The sequence below is a fragment of the Vanessa tameamea genome, chromosome Z (assembly GCF_037043105.1).
Source record: "Vanessa tameamea isolate UH-Manoa-2023 chromosome Z, ilVanTame1 primary haplotype, whole genome shotgun sequence".
In the NCBI taxonomy this organism is placed as follows: domain Eukaryota; kingdom Metazoa; phylum Arthropoda; class Insecta; order Lepidoptera; family Nymphalidae; genus Vanessa; species Vanessa tameamea.
Window position 1 is genome coordinate 6,853,734 of NC_087341.1, and position 17,006 is coordinate 6,870,739.

General features: G+C 34.0%; 2 protein-coding genes across 2 annotated transcripts in view; one reads left to right on the forward strand and one right to left on the reverse strand.

The window, feature by feature from the left end:
• Dhc16f (Dynein heavy chain at 16F) overlaps nucleotides 1-17,006 on the forward strand; it is a 49,649-nt gene that overhangs the window by 23,287 nt on the left and 9,356 nt on the right. Inside the window, exons 43-61 of the mRNA XM_064220423.1 lie at nucleotides 515-676; nucleotides 851-937; nucleotides 1,148-1,237; nucleotides 1,896-2,092; nucleotides 2,363-2,525; nucleotides 3,335-3,417; nucleotides 3,497-3,608; nucleotides 4,689-4,814; nucleotides 5,149-5,309; nucleotides 5,488-5,629; nucleotides 5,851-6,036; nucleotides 6,830-7,002; nucleotides 7,518-7,698; nucleotides 8,431-8,610; nucleotides 9,047-9,280; nucleotides 9,788-9,934; nucleotides 10,018-10,208; nucleotides 16,264-16,465; nucleotides 16,577-16,817. Of these exons, the coding sequence (XP_064076493.1) occupies nucleotides 515-676; nucleotides 851-937; nucleotides 1,148-1,237; nucleotides 1,896-2,092; nucleotides 2,363-2,525; nucleotides 3,335-3,417; nucleotides 3,497-3,608; nucleotides 4,689-4,814; nucleotides 5,149-5,309; nucleotides 5,488-5,629; nucleotides 5,851-6,036; nucleotides 6,830-7,002; nucleotides 7,518-7,698; nucleotides 8,431-8,610; nucleotides 9,047-9,280; nucleotides 9,788-9,934; nucleotides 10,018-10,208; nucleotides 16,264-16,465; nucleotides 16,577-16,817 (3,058 nt within the window). The remainder of the gene's footprint in view (nucleotides 1-514; nucleotides 677-850; nucleotides 938-1,147; nucleotides 1,238-1,895; nucleotides 2,093-2,362; nucleotides 2,526-3,334; nucleotides 3,418-3,496; nucleotides 3,609-4,688; nucleotides 4,815-5,148; nucleotides 5,310-5,487; nucleotides 5,630-5,850; nucleotides 6,037-6,829; nucleotides 7,003-7,517; nucleotides 7,699-8,430; nucleotides 8,611-9,046; nucleotides 9,281-9,787; nucleotides 9,935-10,017; nucleotides 10,209-16,263; nucleotides 16,466-16,576; nucleotides 16,818-17,006) is intronic.
• On the reverse strand, nucleotides 12,086-14,291 carry LOC113401849 (uncharacterized oxidoreductase YtbE-like). The gene is made up of 6 exons (XM_064220422.1): nucleotides 14,273-14,291; nucleotides 14,089-14,190; nucleotides 13,934-14,014; nucleotides 13,750-13,857; nucleotides 13,397-13,677; nucleotides 12,086-13,324 (listed from the first exon to the last, which is right to left on the reverse strand). Exons 2-6 carry the CDS (start codon nucleotides 14,159-14,161, stop codon nucleotides 12,971-12,973), a joined length of 897 nt encoding a protein of 298 aa, XP_064076492.1. The 5' UTR covers nucleotides 14,162-14,190; nucleotides 14,273-14,291; the 3' UTR covers nucleotides 12,086-12,970.

The following is a 17,006-nucleotide window of genomic DNA, read 5'->3' on the forward strand; positions in this document are numbered from 1 at the left end:
CTATCTATTATCTTCACGTTTGCTTTTTTTATTTATGATTATTATTCATCACCTTTTTGGCAATTTTTCAATCCGTATCCACAACCGGAATTAAATAAGGGTGATGAATTAAAATTCGGGGAAAAAAGGACTGAAGAATGGAGGAAGCCTTTGCCTAGCATTGGGGCATGACTGTTCAAACGATTTTTTTTATGTTGTATCCCATCTAATGCCATCTGATGGTAAGTGGCCACCACCGATCATAGACAATAGCGCTGTAAGAAAAGAAAAATTAACCATACCTTACATCGCCAATGCTAAATCCTTAGGAACTGAGATGTTATGTCCCTTGTGTCTGTAGTTACAATGGCTCACTAACCCTTCAAACCGGAACATAGCAATACTGAGTATTGCTATTTGGCGGTAGAATATCTAGGAAGTGGAAACCTATCCACAGGCTTGCACGTAACCCTATTACCAAGTCACCACTACTACTGTTTTATACTTTACTTATTCAACGCATACTGATCTCAAGGACGTGGATGTTATGACGGAGCGTCTATACGAGGAGATGCGACGGCACTTCTACACTACACCAAGCAGCTACCTCGACTTGTTGAAGCTCTATCTCTCGCTACTAGACAAGAAACAACAAGAAATTATAAGAGGAAGAGATCGTATCTCTTGTGGACTTCAGGTACACTTAAATATGTGACTATAGTAAGATACATATTACTTTGCTATATAGATGCATATAAATATTTAAAAGAAGCGAAATCTACTTTTTTTTTAATTTGGTGGTGTTGATTACATTTTTTTTAACGATAACATGACACTTAAAGTATAACCTGAATATTTTTATGAATTGCAGAAACTATACGAAACGTATGAGGTAGTCGGTGTGATGGAACAACAAGTGCGCGAAATGGAACCTGTTCTTGCAAAAAAAGCTGAGGAGGTATGACTGTAGCAATATTATGACGCAAAAGTATATACTTAAACGCGAACATAGCTTATAATAAGATTCTATATTCGATATTATATTTTCTATAATTATACCCAGCGACCAGCAGTTACTACGTGACTTATCACAATACGTTAACTATAGCTGGTTACCATATGAAACAAAACAAACCATTTTATCCTATAAATACGTTCATAATTACAGGGCATGGCGCTTGTAGCTCGTCTTAAAGTCGAACAGAAAGCAGCTGATGAGGTGAAGCAGGCTGTCATGAAGGATGAAGCAGAAGCAAAGGTTGGCCAGCAATTCTTACATATACATATAATAGATATTACTACTGTTGATTATCATATAGTCTACATACGATTAAATCTCTACGAACGTCTCTAGTGACTCACACTTCTAAATGAAAGCATATTTTTATGTATAAAGTAGGTAGGCGGTGCTACAAACTGGCCATTCTATGGTTAGTATCGCCATTTACCGTAGACATACGTACTATAAGAAATATTGATACAATACTTTACATCGCTAATGCGCCGCCAACCTTGAAAATTATATAGTATATAATAATACTGGGTGTATTATCTCTCCCTATAACAGAAACACAACAATGCTAAGTATTGCTGTTTCTAGTTTCCTTCTGTCGTCTACACTATTTTTATTTTTATTTAGCAATATAAAACAAAATGGCAAATAAATATAGCGTGCCGCACGCAGTCCTTACGGGTTCAAAGATTACGAGTATTCGTTACTCGAGTGGCGAATTGTGTTACGCGGTGCTCCGTCACACGTACACTTTAAGTAACAAAAATACAAGTCACGGTAACCTATTTTGTATTTATAACTTGTGAAAATGTCACTTATAAATTAAATCATACAGTATTTAAATTAAAAAAAAATATACATCTTTGGGTCTTATAATTTAACAAAAATCACGGTGTCAATGCAGATTAAAGCGGAGGAAGTAAAACAAATAGCGGATGAAGCGAAAGCTGATTTGGCTTTGGCTATGCCTGCGATGGAGGCCGCACAGAACGCACTCAAAGCCCTTAATAAGGCAGACATCAACGAATTAAAGGCTTTCCAGAAACCACCGCCCCTAGTGCGCTTCGTTATGGAACCTGTGTGCATACTTCTTGGGGGCAAGTAAGTGGAAATTCATCGCTTATTCATATATATATATATATATATATATATATATATATATATATATATATATATATATATATACGTACATACGGATACATTATTATTTGAAAACCACTAAAAAATATTTTTTCATTAACAATAAGAAATATATTAATATTTCCATATATTCGGTTGCAATTCAGAGAGAGTTAAATATTATATTAAAAGATTACTATATATTAATTTTACTAAAATCATAGATATAATATATGTTAATAAACAATTTAGACCAGATTGGGATTCGACGAAAAAGTTACTAGCTGATGTAAACTTCATACGAAACTTAGAAGAATACGATAAAGATCACATTCCTGAAACAATGCTCAAGAAAATAAAAGTATATCTGACACACAAGGACTTTAATCCCGATACCGTAGTCAAAGTTTCCAAGGTAAGGATGAGTTGTTTAAAATAAGTATATTTAATTATTATAGAATATGCTGGTTACTTTGAGTGTAATAATTTTTATTATTACTTCCTTATTTCGAAAAGTAAGGTTACATTACACATGTAGAACAGTTTGACAAAAACCTACTAGGAATAGATAAAACATTTTGTTGTCGACTACAATGCCTACGTGATCTATTATTGGTGTTGCTGTTTCTTGATAAAATTAATTTTATTATGTATTTCCACTTTAAAAATTAATTTAATCCACGTTTAACCAAGATTACCAAATTTAATTTGGTAATCTTGATTCTTAAATATGATTTCCCATCTACCTTTGATAGCTTTGGTCCAGTGCCCTTAAAACCGAAACAGCAATTTATTGTATTGATATTTGGGGTTAAATTACAGATGAGTGGCTCGTTATCTTTAAGATAATATTGAATAATTACTGAACAATTTTTAGATACTGGATCTATAATATTACCCACATAAAAGTAAAGTAAAGTAACCCTATTAATCCCATTGTTGGGCTAATACCTCCTCTCCCAGAGAAGTAGGTTTGGAGCTTGTCGGATAAGCTATTCTTCACTATTCCCAAAGAGGGTAACAGAATTCAGAATTAAGTTGAAATTAGACACATATAGGTTTCACGATGTTTTCCTTCATGAGATGAATAATAAACACAAATTAAAATTGCTCGTGGTGCTCGCCTGGATTCGAACCCGCAATCATTAGTTAAGATGTACGCATTTAAACCATCTCGGCTTTACTTACATAGAATATTAAAATGTTTTTATGTTATTATTACAGGTATGTCGTTCTATGGTTTTGTGGGTGCAAGCAATTGATATGTATGCAAAAGTCTTCAGAGTTGTGGAGCCGAAAATATTGAAGTATTAAGTTGAAAAATATTCATGTGTACATTTTGAATACTCAAACTATATTATTGATTTCTTTTTTTTCTCTTTTCAGGCATAAAGAAGCTGCGGCCATATTGAAAAGTGTGATGGCGGTACTGCGAGCGAAACAAAAAGAAGTAGAGGCTATCGAAGCGCAGCTAGCTAAAATGATGGACGAGTTGAAGGTAATAATCATATCATCCATCTTTAGTATTTCTTATTACAAATTGGGGAAACAGCACTTTATAAATATTAAAGGTACTTGGTGTAAAAATCTACTAGTGTACATGTACAGTCGGGGTAAGAAAAGGTTCGTCACCTTAAGATCTATGTTCGTGTGCTCAGTATGAGCGATAACCTGCTTTACCGATTGAGTATGACGTATTGCGTCGCGATGTCATTATAAGTCGCATCTAGCAAAGAGTATAATAGCGTTTAAAAGCTGTAATAATAATAAGAAGCCGTCAATCGCTATGATAATTACCAACTTTTCACGAAACCTCATAGCCCTTCGTGAATGCTCGTGTAACATCGGAGATTAGGACATTAGTCTTGTCTCTCTCATAAAAGAGAGTGCATAGTAGTAATCCTACTTCCTAATAATATTAAAAGCGCGAAAGTTTGTGTGTATGGACCTGGCTGATTTCTCTGAGGTATGGATGGATGTTTGTTACTCTTTCACGTAAAATTTACTAAACGGATTTGGTAAAAATTTTGCACACTGATAGGATATGTACAAACAACAAATCTAATTTATTTTATTAAAAACTAGTATATCCGCCATTCGTATCAATCAGAGCTTGTAGTCGCTGTCGCATTGATCCAACAAGGCGAGAGTATATATCGGTTCTTCTGAAGCCCTACCAGATACTTCGGCAATGTTCTACGACAGCTGCTTTGGTTCTATCGTTATTATTTATCCACCTCTGCACCATCAAACCCCATAGATTTTCGATAGGGTATATCCGCCGCTTTTGCAGGCCAAGGAATCACCACCACTTCCCGGTGTAAGGGAAAATTATATATGAAGCTAATCCATAATAACCAAAAGCGCTTTAGAAACACCACGTGGTGGAATGAAACCAATTCATCGTTAAAGTAAGGGCTTCCAGGAAAGCAGTAGATCGTAAAAGTATGCCAAAGCTTTTCCCTTGCAGAGTTATCAGTTACAATGCGCCAACTACTAATCGACTTGATGGGATATATGTCATAGGAAAAGCGAATAATGATGAATTACACTCTTCTTTACTTCATCTTCATAATAGGTTGTAGAAGAGGAGCGTTTGAAACTCCAAGCGGACGTAGACTTAGCGGCAGCTCGATTGTTACGCGCTGGCAAACTCACACAGGCCCTCGCTGATGAGAAAACGCGCTGGGAAGACGGTGTTAAGGTAATTTGTTTCCACATGACGTTCTTTACTCAGCGAGCTCGGATAATTATGTACTGCCCACTCAATAATAAATAATTTTACTTGTCTGCAAAAATATATTTTACATTCCTGAGTTCTAGAACTAGTTCACATGAATTATCCTGTGCAAATAGTGGACACCTTGGTTCCGCATTAGTTGCATTGGGATATCCATGGCTTATAAGTTTAGTAAAAAAATAAGTTTGCTGTGGTAGATAATTTTCTACTGATTAGTAATGCTATACAAAATTGAAAATCTTGAAATCGATTTATTGCATCTCATAAATCTAATGATGATTGAATGATTAAATTCCAGGCAGCAACATTCAGACTGAAATGTACAACAGGTGATGTCATAATAGCTTCGGGTTGTATCGCTTACTTCGGCGCCTTCCCGTCGCATTACCGCCGTGAACTCGAAAATAAATGGGTGCTACATTGCCAGGAACTGGAGATACCTTCCTCGTCAAGCTTCGAGTAATTCACGCCTATGTTATCTTTTATTTGTTTCTAGCTTAAGCAGATATTAGCAATAACCATTTCTAGAAGGTCACATAAATAATCTAAATTACGTAATTTCTGCACATTTTTGTTGGCTTAAAGTATTTTCTTTTTATTTCTTTATCGTTGATATACTAAATCGCTATAACTTCAGTTTGATAACTGTAATGGCGGACTCATACACGGTGCGTACATGGAACGCACAAGGCTTGCCACGCGATGCTATCTCCACTGAAAATGGAATTCTGGTAACTCGTGCAGGAAGATGGCCACTTACAATTGATCCACAAGAGCAGGTACGGTAATATATCTAGCAGTAAAATAATTTTACTATTTTTTAGTAGTAAATTACAAACAATTGGTTGGAAAAGATTTGAAGAATTTCGTAAAGCCGAAAAATGTGCTCATAATCTTCCTAGATTATAAAAAAACGCTTGTTAGTACGTTTGTACAAGCGTGTAAATACTAAATGCTTACGCTCGCGATTGTGTGCTACATTCTATTTTCCTATGTACAGGCTAACCGGTGGGTGAAAAATATGGAGCGTGATAACGGTATACAAATAACAAAACTAAATGATCCAGCCTATCTTCGTATCCTAGAGAACTGTATCAGATTAGGCTGGCCCATGCTCATTGAGGATCTGGGCGAAACGCTTGAAGCGACCCTCTCACCTGTACTATTGAAGCAAACGTTCCTTCAGGTATACAATTATTAAATACTAGTTGTTGACCGCAGCTTCGCTCGCATTTTAATTTGATCGTAAGATCTAAGGCATAAAAGTAGTCTAAGTCCTTCTTTAGAGTTCATCCGAGCTCGTTTCATCTAATTCAGTTCAGTGGTGAGGCCGTGAAAGAGTAACAGACAAACAGACAGTGTTACTTTCGCATTTATAATATTAATATAGATAATGATTGTCTAATTGTCTATGTATGCTTTTGATACAATTTATATTGTTTTTGTACAAATAGTTGAGTGAGTTTGTCTTGTGCCGAAATAATAAATATCTGGTAGCAATTGTCATGAAAACAGACATAGATTTAAGTAGAATCAATTCTTGATAGGCGGGGCTCATTAGGATCAGTATTTAATACTAGCCGATAGTACTTCTTATATGGATCAAGTTCTAAAAATTGTTGCTGCGTTTACTTGTATATACGCTGCTAGCTCTTACGTATATGAAAATAATAGTGTAAATGTATGTATGCCAACTCATTCACTTACCTCACCGTATAGTCCGATGGCAAACGACTGAAAAATATAGTCTCACAGCTCTACGTGTATGGGTAATATTTCCAAAATTGAGAATTTCTTAAGAAAAACTCCAATATTTCATTGGTCTGAACTAAGAATTAAACATAGGAACTCTCTTACATGAGTGATTATGAATTAACCGCCTCGTTGCCCTATTAATAATATATACTAAATTATAAATTTGTAGCTAGAAGAACATATTCTTTGTTTTGTTATTTTCGTTTTTTATTTTGTTTTCTTAGGCAGGTCGTCTCTTAATCCACCTCGGTGACAGCGACATAGAGTACGACACGAACTTCCGTTTGTATCTAACAACTAAGCTGGCAAATCCTCATTACTTGCCAGAGATCTGCATACAAGTTACACTGGTCAACTTCACCGTAACTCTATCTGGACTTGAGGATCAGCTACTTGCGTATGTTAAATATGACTGTTATATAGAAGTGAGAAATTACGGGCTATTATTTTAATTTTTAAACAATAGTTGAATATAGCTAGTTCAACCAACCCGGAACCCAGTATTAAAAATTGGTAGATAGAATTGGTGCAAAATGTAGTAAAGCACATTTCCAATTGACTATGAATCTATTGGTGATTTAAGTTAGTTTGCGTGTTTAGCTACTCTGTACGTAGCAATCTGTTTAACACTCTAGCAGATAACATTGCACTTGCAGTGTAGCGATTGAGAAAAATGTTTTGGTGGAGATAAGAGAGAGTAGATTCAACTATGTATACGTATAACAGCTAATTTATAAAGTAAAAGTAAAGCAACGGCTATTAAATGTCCGTGAAGATCGTGACTTTTGTTCCAGCTTGAACCCCCAATAAATATCGTTAATATTCATTCAGACTCAGATTTTTCTGGTATGAAATACAGACTGAAACATTTTTGTTATAAATTTCTCAACCGATAATTTTTGTCTGAATCAGGGACGTGGTGCGTCTGGAAAGACCAGATCTGGAGCTGCAGAGATCAGAATTGATCGTTCGCATAAACACTGATAAGGCGACATTATTGGAGATCGAGGATAAAATACTACGTCTTCTATACGCGTCATCGGGCAATATCCTAGATGATGAAGAGTTGATTGAAACACTTAATGAGAGCAAGGTATTGTAGCCGATGAATTCTTGACAAAGCTGACAAACGAAAGAATTGATTGATTTTGGTATAAAAGTAGACCATCGATATAGAACATAAGACTCCCATGCATTATGTGTTACCTTATTTGACTATAGGTAACGCGAATAGCTTTCTCAGAAAGATCTGTGGTGCTATTAAGGTTATAGTATAGCAAGTGTTGCTATCAAATATTTATTGCGGATTGATAAATGTTGCAGTCGATAAATTATGGAGTATTATGCTACTGCAAAGGTCCATAATACTGATTTATATTTATTTTATTTGATTTGATATCAATCTGCAATAAATATTTGATAGCAACAGTTGCTATGCTATAACCGTAATAGCACCACTAATGGTCAAAGATCATAATGATAACGGCTGCATTATCCCAAAGTATTATTATACCATAGGATATTTTCCTAAAATGTTATTAAAGCTTTTCAAATATACAAGAAACGTGTCAAGTCTGTAAATATTATAATTTTTATAGATAGACTTAGTCTACTGCTGAATGATTATAATATTGCAAACACTATTTAATAAGTTTTGATTTAAAAATTTGAACTAAGGTGTAACTCGATACCACACTATCGTAGAACATTATAATTAGTGCGTAATAATCAGATTACAGTTTAAATCAAAATAAAGGTGTTAGATCTCACTTGTCTCTTATTTATGAAGGTGTATAATATTAAAATGACTTCGCTTTTGAAACAGGAAACATCAGAAATAATAAATGCTCGACTTGAAGAAACTGAAGCAACGGAGATCAGAATATCGGCTGCTCGTGAGAAGTACCGCACAGTGGCCACTCGAGGCGCCGTACTATACTTCGCCGTGGCTCAGCTCGCAGACATCGATCCTATGTACCAGTTCTCGTTGAAATACTTCAATCAGGTTTGTATGATTTTATTTTATTACCATTATCGTCTATCCCTTTTCTCGTATATTTGGGAGTCGACGAATTGTTTTATTGGGTTGGTAGACTCTTATATACTACCTTACCCTCCTTGGGTTCCTTTTATAGATGGTCTTGATAGATATTCTTTCCTAAGACGAAACTTACGAGTCAAAGCGGTGTAATTATATTCTAATATGCTGGTACCATAAGGCATAGCACGTAAAATTATGAATAAAATAATTATTGTACGATTTTAGAATCTCTAATAAAATATAACGCTTCTTCGTTAAATTGTTATATAATTCCATGCGAGACTAATCGTTTTTTTTATTAATAATAATAAGCAGAGGACGGAATATACCATTTAATGGTTACCGAAGTCTTACCCATCGTGAGGATAATTTTAATTGATTCATATTATTATTCACACAGGTATTTAACCTAGTTATCGAGAAGAGCGAAAAATGTGACATCCTGGAAGAGCGCCTAGAGATCTTGTACCGCGAGATAACCTTGTCCGTATACCGCAACGTTTCGCGGGGTCTGTTTGAGAGACACAAGCTAGTGTTCAGCTTCCTACTGAATGTGGCGATATACTTGCACGACGGGCGCATCACGCAGCAACAGTGGAACTTCGTGTTGAGAGGACCGGCTGGAACTAAAGTGGTATGGATCAGGACATTTAGATTGATTTGATTCTTCTGATTTCGAACACAGTGACGATTCTTAACCGAACCTAGCCAACTGCACAACATTCGTTATGGATATACACCTGCACTATGCAATACTCTCTAATCTTTATTGATATAAGTTAGGCCCAGGACCAATGGCTTAAGTTTATTTAAAGGTAGCACTGTGTACTTAAGGCTGAAGAATGAGAATTTCGTGATTCAGAAAGAACGTACTTACTTTTCTTGACTCGGACTCGTGATTCGATCCCGTAACCTAAGTCGCAGGCTTGAGTGCCGATACTAGGTGTATAGCGACTATTGTTCCAAGTGACAAATAACAATTTAAAGTTCTGTTTCACGCAAAATTACTTTTAAAATGCTATGAAATGATATATTGTCATATAACAAATTAATATAAAATGTAAACGCATATTTAATAAACTTTATCCCCTTTTATTTTTATAATTAAGATTTACTATTACTTTGTATGTTTTACAAACAGGTACCACCTAAGAAACCTCCAATAGAATCGCTGACAGAACAGATGTGGCTAGCAGTCAACTCTCTAGAAGACTCCGACCCTAGCTTCACAGGGCTCGCTGCGGACTGTCTCCGAAATATTCCCATTAAACTAGGCACATTTGCTTTGGTATGATAAATAATTAAATATTGCGGTTTTGCAGACAGTACAATTAACTAACGAACTAACTTTGTTAACTAAATAATTCGTAGGAAATTCACATAAACAGAACGGACAAAACGCCTCCAAAAATAGCATGGGACGAGACATTGGATACATTTCAGAAGTTAATGTTAATAAAATCTCTAAAAGAAGAAAAGCTCGTGTTCGCCATCGCCCAGTATGTGAGCACGAGTTTAGGATCCGTGTTCATAGAGAGTCCTACTGTACAGCTCAATACATTGTAAGTTAGAATTACCGTTTCTAGCCATTAGTTATTTTGTTATTTAATGGTAATTATGTTAGGGTGCGCTGAGGCAAGATCGGGAATAGAGTAAGAATATACTGATCGAATTACCGATTGGATCACTTTTTATATTTATTTAGTTTTATTAGCTTGCATTGCGTAGAGAACATAATCAAAAAAAGTGATCGAGTCTGTTGGTAATTCGAGAAGTAAATTCTTACCCTGCAGCTCCTTACCCCGACGTATAATGTATATAAAAATGTATGTAATATGGTAAATTTAATTAGTATATTTTTGTAATTTTAGTAACAAACACATTTTCAATTGTAATTTCTCACATTTTGTTTGCAACTCAAAATGCTTTTATATACTTTTACACCACTAGAAGGTAATGTAGTTAATTAGTAAGAAATTCAATATCCTTTTACAAATTATTGTATTATTGTATTATCATGTGAATATATTTTATAGAAGTTGAATTTTAATTTTGTAGTCTACATAAAAACCTATAGAGGTTACTCAACTATTATGTAAATACATTCATAGATTTACAAGATAAGATCATTAACGCCTCAAATGTGTATAAATGCTATTATATTCAGATAATTACAATGAGGTTTGCTGCTGTGTTTTAGTAAAGCCTACCCACCGCAACTCTTGATATATTCTAATACGATAACGTCGATATCATAGTACAAAATTTCAATAAGGTACTGGAATTCTTATTTATCAAAGAAATAAAATTTTGGTGACCAAGGCATAAATAATTCATTGAGTATTTCTTGCATAGCATCAGTATATTAACAGAAATCAGAATTAGGGTTTGGATTAGTATAGTTTTCGTATTTAAAAATGAGGAATGTATTTAAGGTTTGTAAAGAAACAAGGGGGATTGTGATCCTTCTTGCTATATACATAATTGATATATTAGGCTATAACAAATCTCTAAAATAAATACCAAAATCATTGGCTGTATCTGAGGGAATATTATATGCAGATAAACATAATGTTTCTAAGGGTTGCCATTAACTATTTCCTTTTTAATGCTTATTTAATGTATTCACTACAATGACCGAAACTTCCAGTCTGGTCATAACTCCGCTTGCAGAAGTTAGTATGTAATTAATTTACAATTATTTTAAATAACATTATTTTAAATTCTGAAAAAAATCAATCGTTGTTGAAAAGAGTGCGAAAATTAAAACTGTGTTTATACATGACAATTTAAGATTAGAAGCCTCTTAAAATCATACAGACTATCGCAGCAGACGCGTGCAATTTAATTTTAATTATTTCTACATTATATGACTGAATTAAGAAAACAAAACTGATTTAATTGAAGGCATTCGGATACATTTACTTAGTTCCGATTTACAACAACAAAATAAACAAATTGTAATAATTCTCAATATTATTATATAAATAGGAGCAGTAGGTATATAAAATCTATTATTTTATTGTTGGCTAGTATAGAATTGACAAGCCTAAAATATTGAAGCAAGGAATACGAATACGCAGTCAAGACCAGCTATAAGATAATTTTGCGAAATTCTACCCCCCCTAGAAACTAGATATTGGGTTACTAGGAATTGGGAATTCATCGAATTATAGACAAAGCCGCTGGCGACAAGCTATTAATATAATTTCATAATCGCATTCTTCTAAGCAAAAGATATTTTGGTTTAATATCGCTAATATTTTATTAAATGTTTAAACAATCATATGCTTTTTACAAAAATCGCACAAGCGGCAATGCGTATAAACAATTCGCAGTGCATTTTTAGAGGCATATTGCATATTTGAAAGATGTTAATGTTATTAATGGAATAGATGTTAATGGATGTTAATGGCTTGGGTGTGAAATAATTCTCAAATGACAACACGTAGATACATTTTATTGAAACAAGTTTGAGGAGCGTATACATCAATAGAATTAAATTCCTATAATTGAAGTTTCTCTTTACCCTGAACGAGAAAACGCTAAAATTGATTATAATTTTCTTAAAGCTAACACATATTGGTTAAATACAAGTACATTAATAGTTGTCACACAACATTTATTATATTTAGTCTTACAAATACAGATTAAAAAAGAAATATTGTAACTTATCAAAACAAATAGAGAAAAATTATTTCTATCTTCAATAAATTCGACAAATTCAATATAATATAAGAAGCATTATAAAAAAATTTACAATATTATTCGGTATAGAATAGCTGTAAAGATTATAAAAAAATATAGCAGTAATGTAATAGGTATTTCCAAGGTTTGGTCGAATTTTTAAAATTAAGTTTATCTAAGAATAAGTTTTTAAAATCCATAGTATCACATGAGAAATGTTTTAGTAGGCGGAATAGAGAAAATACATTTTGATATAAATAAACAAGAGTTGGTGTAAATAATTTTTTAAACAGTTTCAGTCAGTGAAACGAGTTAACCGAGAAGTAAGACAACCCAATTGACCACTTAATCCTATACATTGACACATCGATGCTAAACATTAAGCACAATAAGATATTCAACTTACTTCGATATAATAGACAGTTACATAGCAATCTCAAAATTTTCAAATCCGCAACAAAATTTCATTAACAAAAAACATTAAGCATCCATTAAACACTTATAATTAAAACATGGGTATCACTGTCGGGCGATGTGGTACCCTGAACATAAACCACGGAGGAAAGTTAATGACACTTTTAATCGAGATCAGTATCCCCGATATTTCAAAGAAAATATCAGGATACAGCTTTGCCATTCAGGCGATCCCAGTCGGGTCCCAGCCATATTTACGATTATTGATGCTGAGAGCATCGAGGGCATTGAGATCTTTCTCGGCGAGTCTAAAATTCAGATTCTTGTTTTGCTGCATGTGGCAGAGGTTTGTAGATTTCGGAATGACGGCTATTCCGCGTTGTAGAGCCCATACGAGTAAAACTTGAGCTGTTGTAGACTGGTAAATGTGAGCAATTTTTTTCACGACAGGGTCTTCCATCAATGCCTTGTGGCCATGCGACAGGCCGCCAAAGGAGTAATATCCCTGCAGGCGGATATTATGGTCACAGCAGTATTGCAACATCTCCAGTTGATAGTAGTATGGATGCCATTCAATCTTAAAAAGATATATAAATAAATTAGAATGTTATGTTATGAAGTTATTTTTAAAGTAATATTATCTACTGACCTGGTTGACCATCGGGCCGATAGCCATGATCTCCGTAAGTTGCATTAAATGCCTCAGTGTAAAGTTCGACACGCCAATTGCGTTCACCTTAGACTCATCGTAAAGCTTGGTGATTGCCATCCAAGACTCCGCGCGTAACGTTTCATTTTTGGTGCTCCTCGAATCGGAGTTCGGAGGGCCAGGGAAGTGGACGAGGTACATGTCGATATAATCGAGCCCTAAATTCTCCAAAGATCTCTCAAAGGCTTTGGATATGAATTTACCTCCCTTTGAATGCACCGCTGCAAATAATACATTGTTTTAATCATTTGTTCAATAAACTAATCATAATAAACATAAAGAAGTATTCTTACACAACTTTGAAGTGATGAATAGTTCTTTTCGCGTCAAGCCATACTTTGGAAGCAGTTGCTTAAATGCGTCTCGCATAAACTTTTCATTCCCGTAATCTGGGGCAGTATCTTTAAAAAATAAAATTTGAGACGATTATTTTAACAGTCAAACAGATTTTATTGAAAAACACGTTTGGGAATTTACCAAAGAGACGGTAGCCTGACGCCAAAGCGTAATCTATTGTCTGGAACATGAGCTCCTGAGTGTTGAGCCGGTATGTACCCACTGCAAAAATATGAACATATTTATATTCAATTTTGACATAATTAAAACAAAAGATATTTTTAATAAACACTCACATCCCACAGCCGGCATGTTGATTCCATTCTTTAAAGCGAAATTCATATCACCATAATTCACTGTTTTCGCCATTTTTCGAAAAAAACCGTCAGATTCAAAATCTAAAATGAATATAAAATGTTAATATTACAAATTTTTATTAAAATCAAATGATAAAATTAATTTTAGAGTTAAATATTACACTTAAATCAATGACGTCCGTTCGTTTCGGAGTCCCACAAAGAGTGAGTGCAATATGCAGCAGCCGTCCCTAGGAACGCTAGAAAGGCTTTATCGATCAGCGCAGGGGTCTAGACTATTAATAGAATATCAGGGACCGGGGATGCAATTTATATCAATATGTATATCTCACGGTTTGATTCAGTACTTATTATTATAATCTGTTTTTGTTGCATCCTTTAAATTATACCGAAGAGATTTGTGTCCCAGTGTGTTAGTATTTAAGACACATTTTGTATATTATAACTTTTATTCGTAATGGTTTGATGTATTTAATTATTGAACAAGAAATAACCAAATTAGGAGTCGCTAACAAAACAATTATTTAGTTTTGAATCGACGAGGTTCATATAAGTACAATTAATTAAATACTACTTGATACATACTTTGATTTGGATTTGATAGACATAATAAGAATAAACCTCGTATTAATGACTAATTAACTTTCTTGAAATGGAAAACATAAACAAAAACAATAAATGCAATAATTAAAAAAAAAACTCTATTCCCTTTTTAAAAATAGTCTAGACAAATAAATAAAATTTACATATAATTAACGCGATATCATTGACGAGATCGTGAATTGTCTATGATATTCATTACGAGTATACAGACTAATATGTTAAGTGTTGGTGTCATCATACAAAATATAAATTAATCTTGTTTTTACAAGAATTTATCATGCACATATGCACGAACATCTATTCATAACCTTATGAATGGGCTAACCATTTAAATGTAAGACAAAGAAGGTTGATCATACTGAAACTATTTTAGAATAATCTAGTATTTTAAATATCCTTTACATAAATTTCGGTCTTAATGAGCATACCTCCTGACACATTGATGTCAGTTGTCTGAGCTAAGTGTATTATTGAGTCTCTTGCCGTACCAACCCTTTTCGGTCGGTACAGCGAGAGAACTGAGTTCTGTATTCGTCGAGTCTACCACATTGCTTCGGTGGGGGGTGTTGGGGTTGTGCAGGGTGCAGGATGCATGGCAACGTGAATGGGAAGGTGCACCCCAACCGCTAACATCCCTCCGCCCACATTTATGCAATATAATTTGTATATGCTGTCGTATTATTTGCTGACGATACACTATTAACAAATCTAGAAAATTTAACTTATCATCACATTACATATCATTGTTTCAACAATTAATGGACTTTTTTAAGAAATACTTTTTCTCGAAGTCCGGTTAGTACATTTGCATTAACGATAATTATAATATACGATTATTATTATTACAAATACTTACCGAACCCACGTCAATCAAAAAATTCCTGAGATATATAAAACCATTTTAAAAATCGAATATAATAAAAAGCGCGCCCACGTCATGCGATGTATGTCGTTGAACCTACATATTTACAGGTTGAAAATAATGAACAAGCTGGCAAATACTTATAATATAAGGTTAAAAAAGAAATTAAACATAACTGTTTACAAACAAGTCAACAACAACAAGAATAAAAATCTTAACAAAATTGTTTCCTATGTTTACATTTTTGGCCATTATTGTCTATTTTACTCGGACTAAAGTACAAAAAACTATTCTAGACTGACTTCAGTAATAATATAATAGTAAAAGGTTCAAAAAAAACATCTCATCATGATATAACTTGAGTGGACGGATGGTTTAAATATTATAAAACACAAAAATAACAATTACTAAAAAGTTTCAAAAACTCTGAATATATTATGACTCTTGTACTATCTCTTTGTCAGTACAAAGTTATTTTTAGGAAATTACTAATATATCTATATATTTCAGCGGTAGGAATGAAAAAATCTAAAAGGGACAGGATTCACGACTCTTATGTCACTAGGCTCGGGCTCCTCAATCTATTAAAAATCGTATTTTTAACCACTTATTATTTCTCGTTATAATAACAAAGAGTAAATTAAAAGTGAAACAATTCTTGCTTCCTGTAATTTGTTTGATATTTTTAGATACGCTGACACATCTTGTACAATACCTTTAGTATTTGTGCTGAGTACTGGTTCGGATCCGTTTGGAGCTTTCCAGAAGTTTGCAACTGAAATGGGCGTAAGAGACCGTGTTCACTCTATATCTCTGGGGCAAGGACAAGGTCCTGTTGCTGAAAAATTGATTAATAACGCTAAACCTAAAGGAGACTGGGTTTTCTTGCAGGTGACAAACAGTTTATAAACCAAATTACTTGAGTAAATACATATTTGCAAGTGTCTAGTAATAATAAAAGTATTATGATTGACTTGTTAACAAAATTACCATTTTTAATAGAATTGTCACTTAGCGGCATCATGGATGCTCAGCCTTGAAGTAATAGTGGCTAACATGAGCAGCGACCAATCAAATCTGCATACGGATTTCCGACTATATTTAAGTTCTATGCCAACACCAAAGTTTCCAGTGTCTGTACTTCAGAATTCTGTTAAAGTCACCAATGAACCACCTAAAGGTCTCAAAGCAAATGTGAAGAGAGCTCTCATAGAGATCGAAGAAGATTTCTTCGAAAATAATGGTATTGTCTTGTTGTATATAAACTTATTTTTAACTGTTCATTTATGTATTTTTATTAATGTCCAACCGAAAGTTCGGTTTCGGTTTCGGTTGAGTTTCGGCAAAAAAATGAGTTTCGTTTTAGTTTCGGTTTCGGCGGTAAACTTGCCGAAACTGCGACCGAAACCGAAACTGCGTCCGGGAGTTGCCG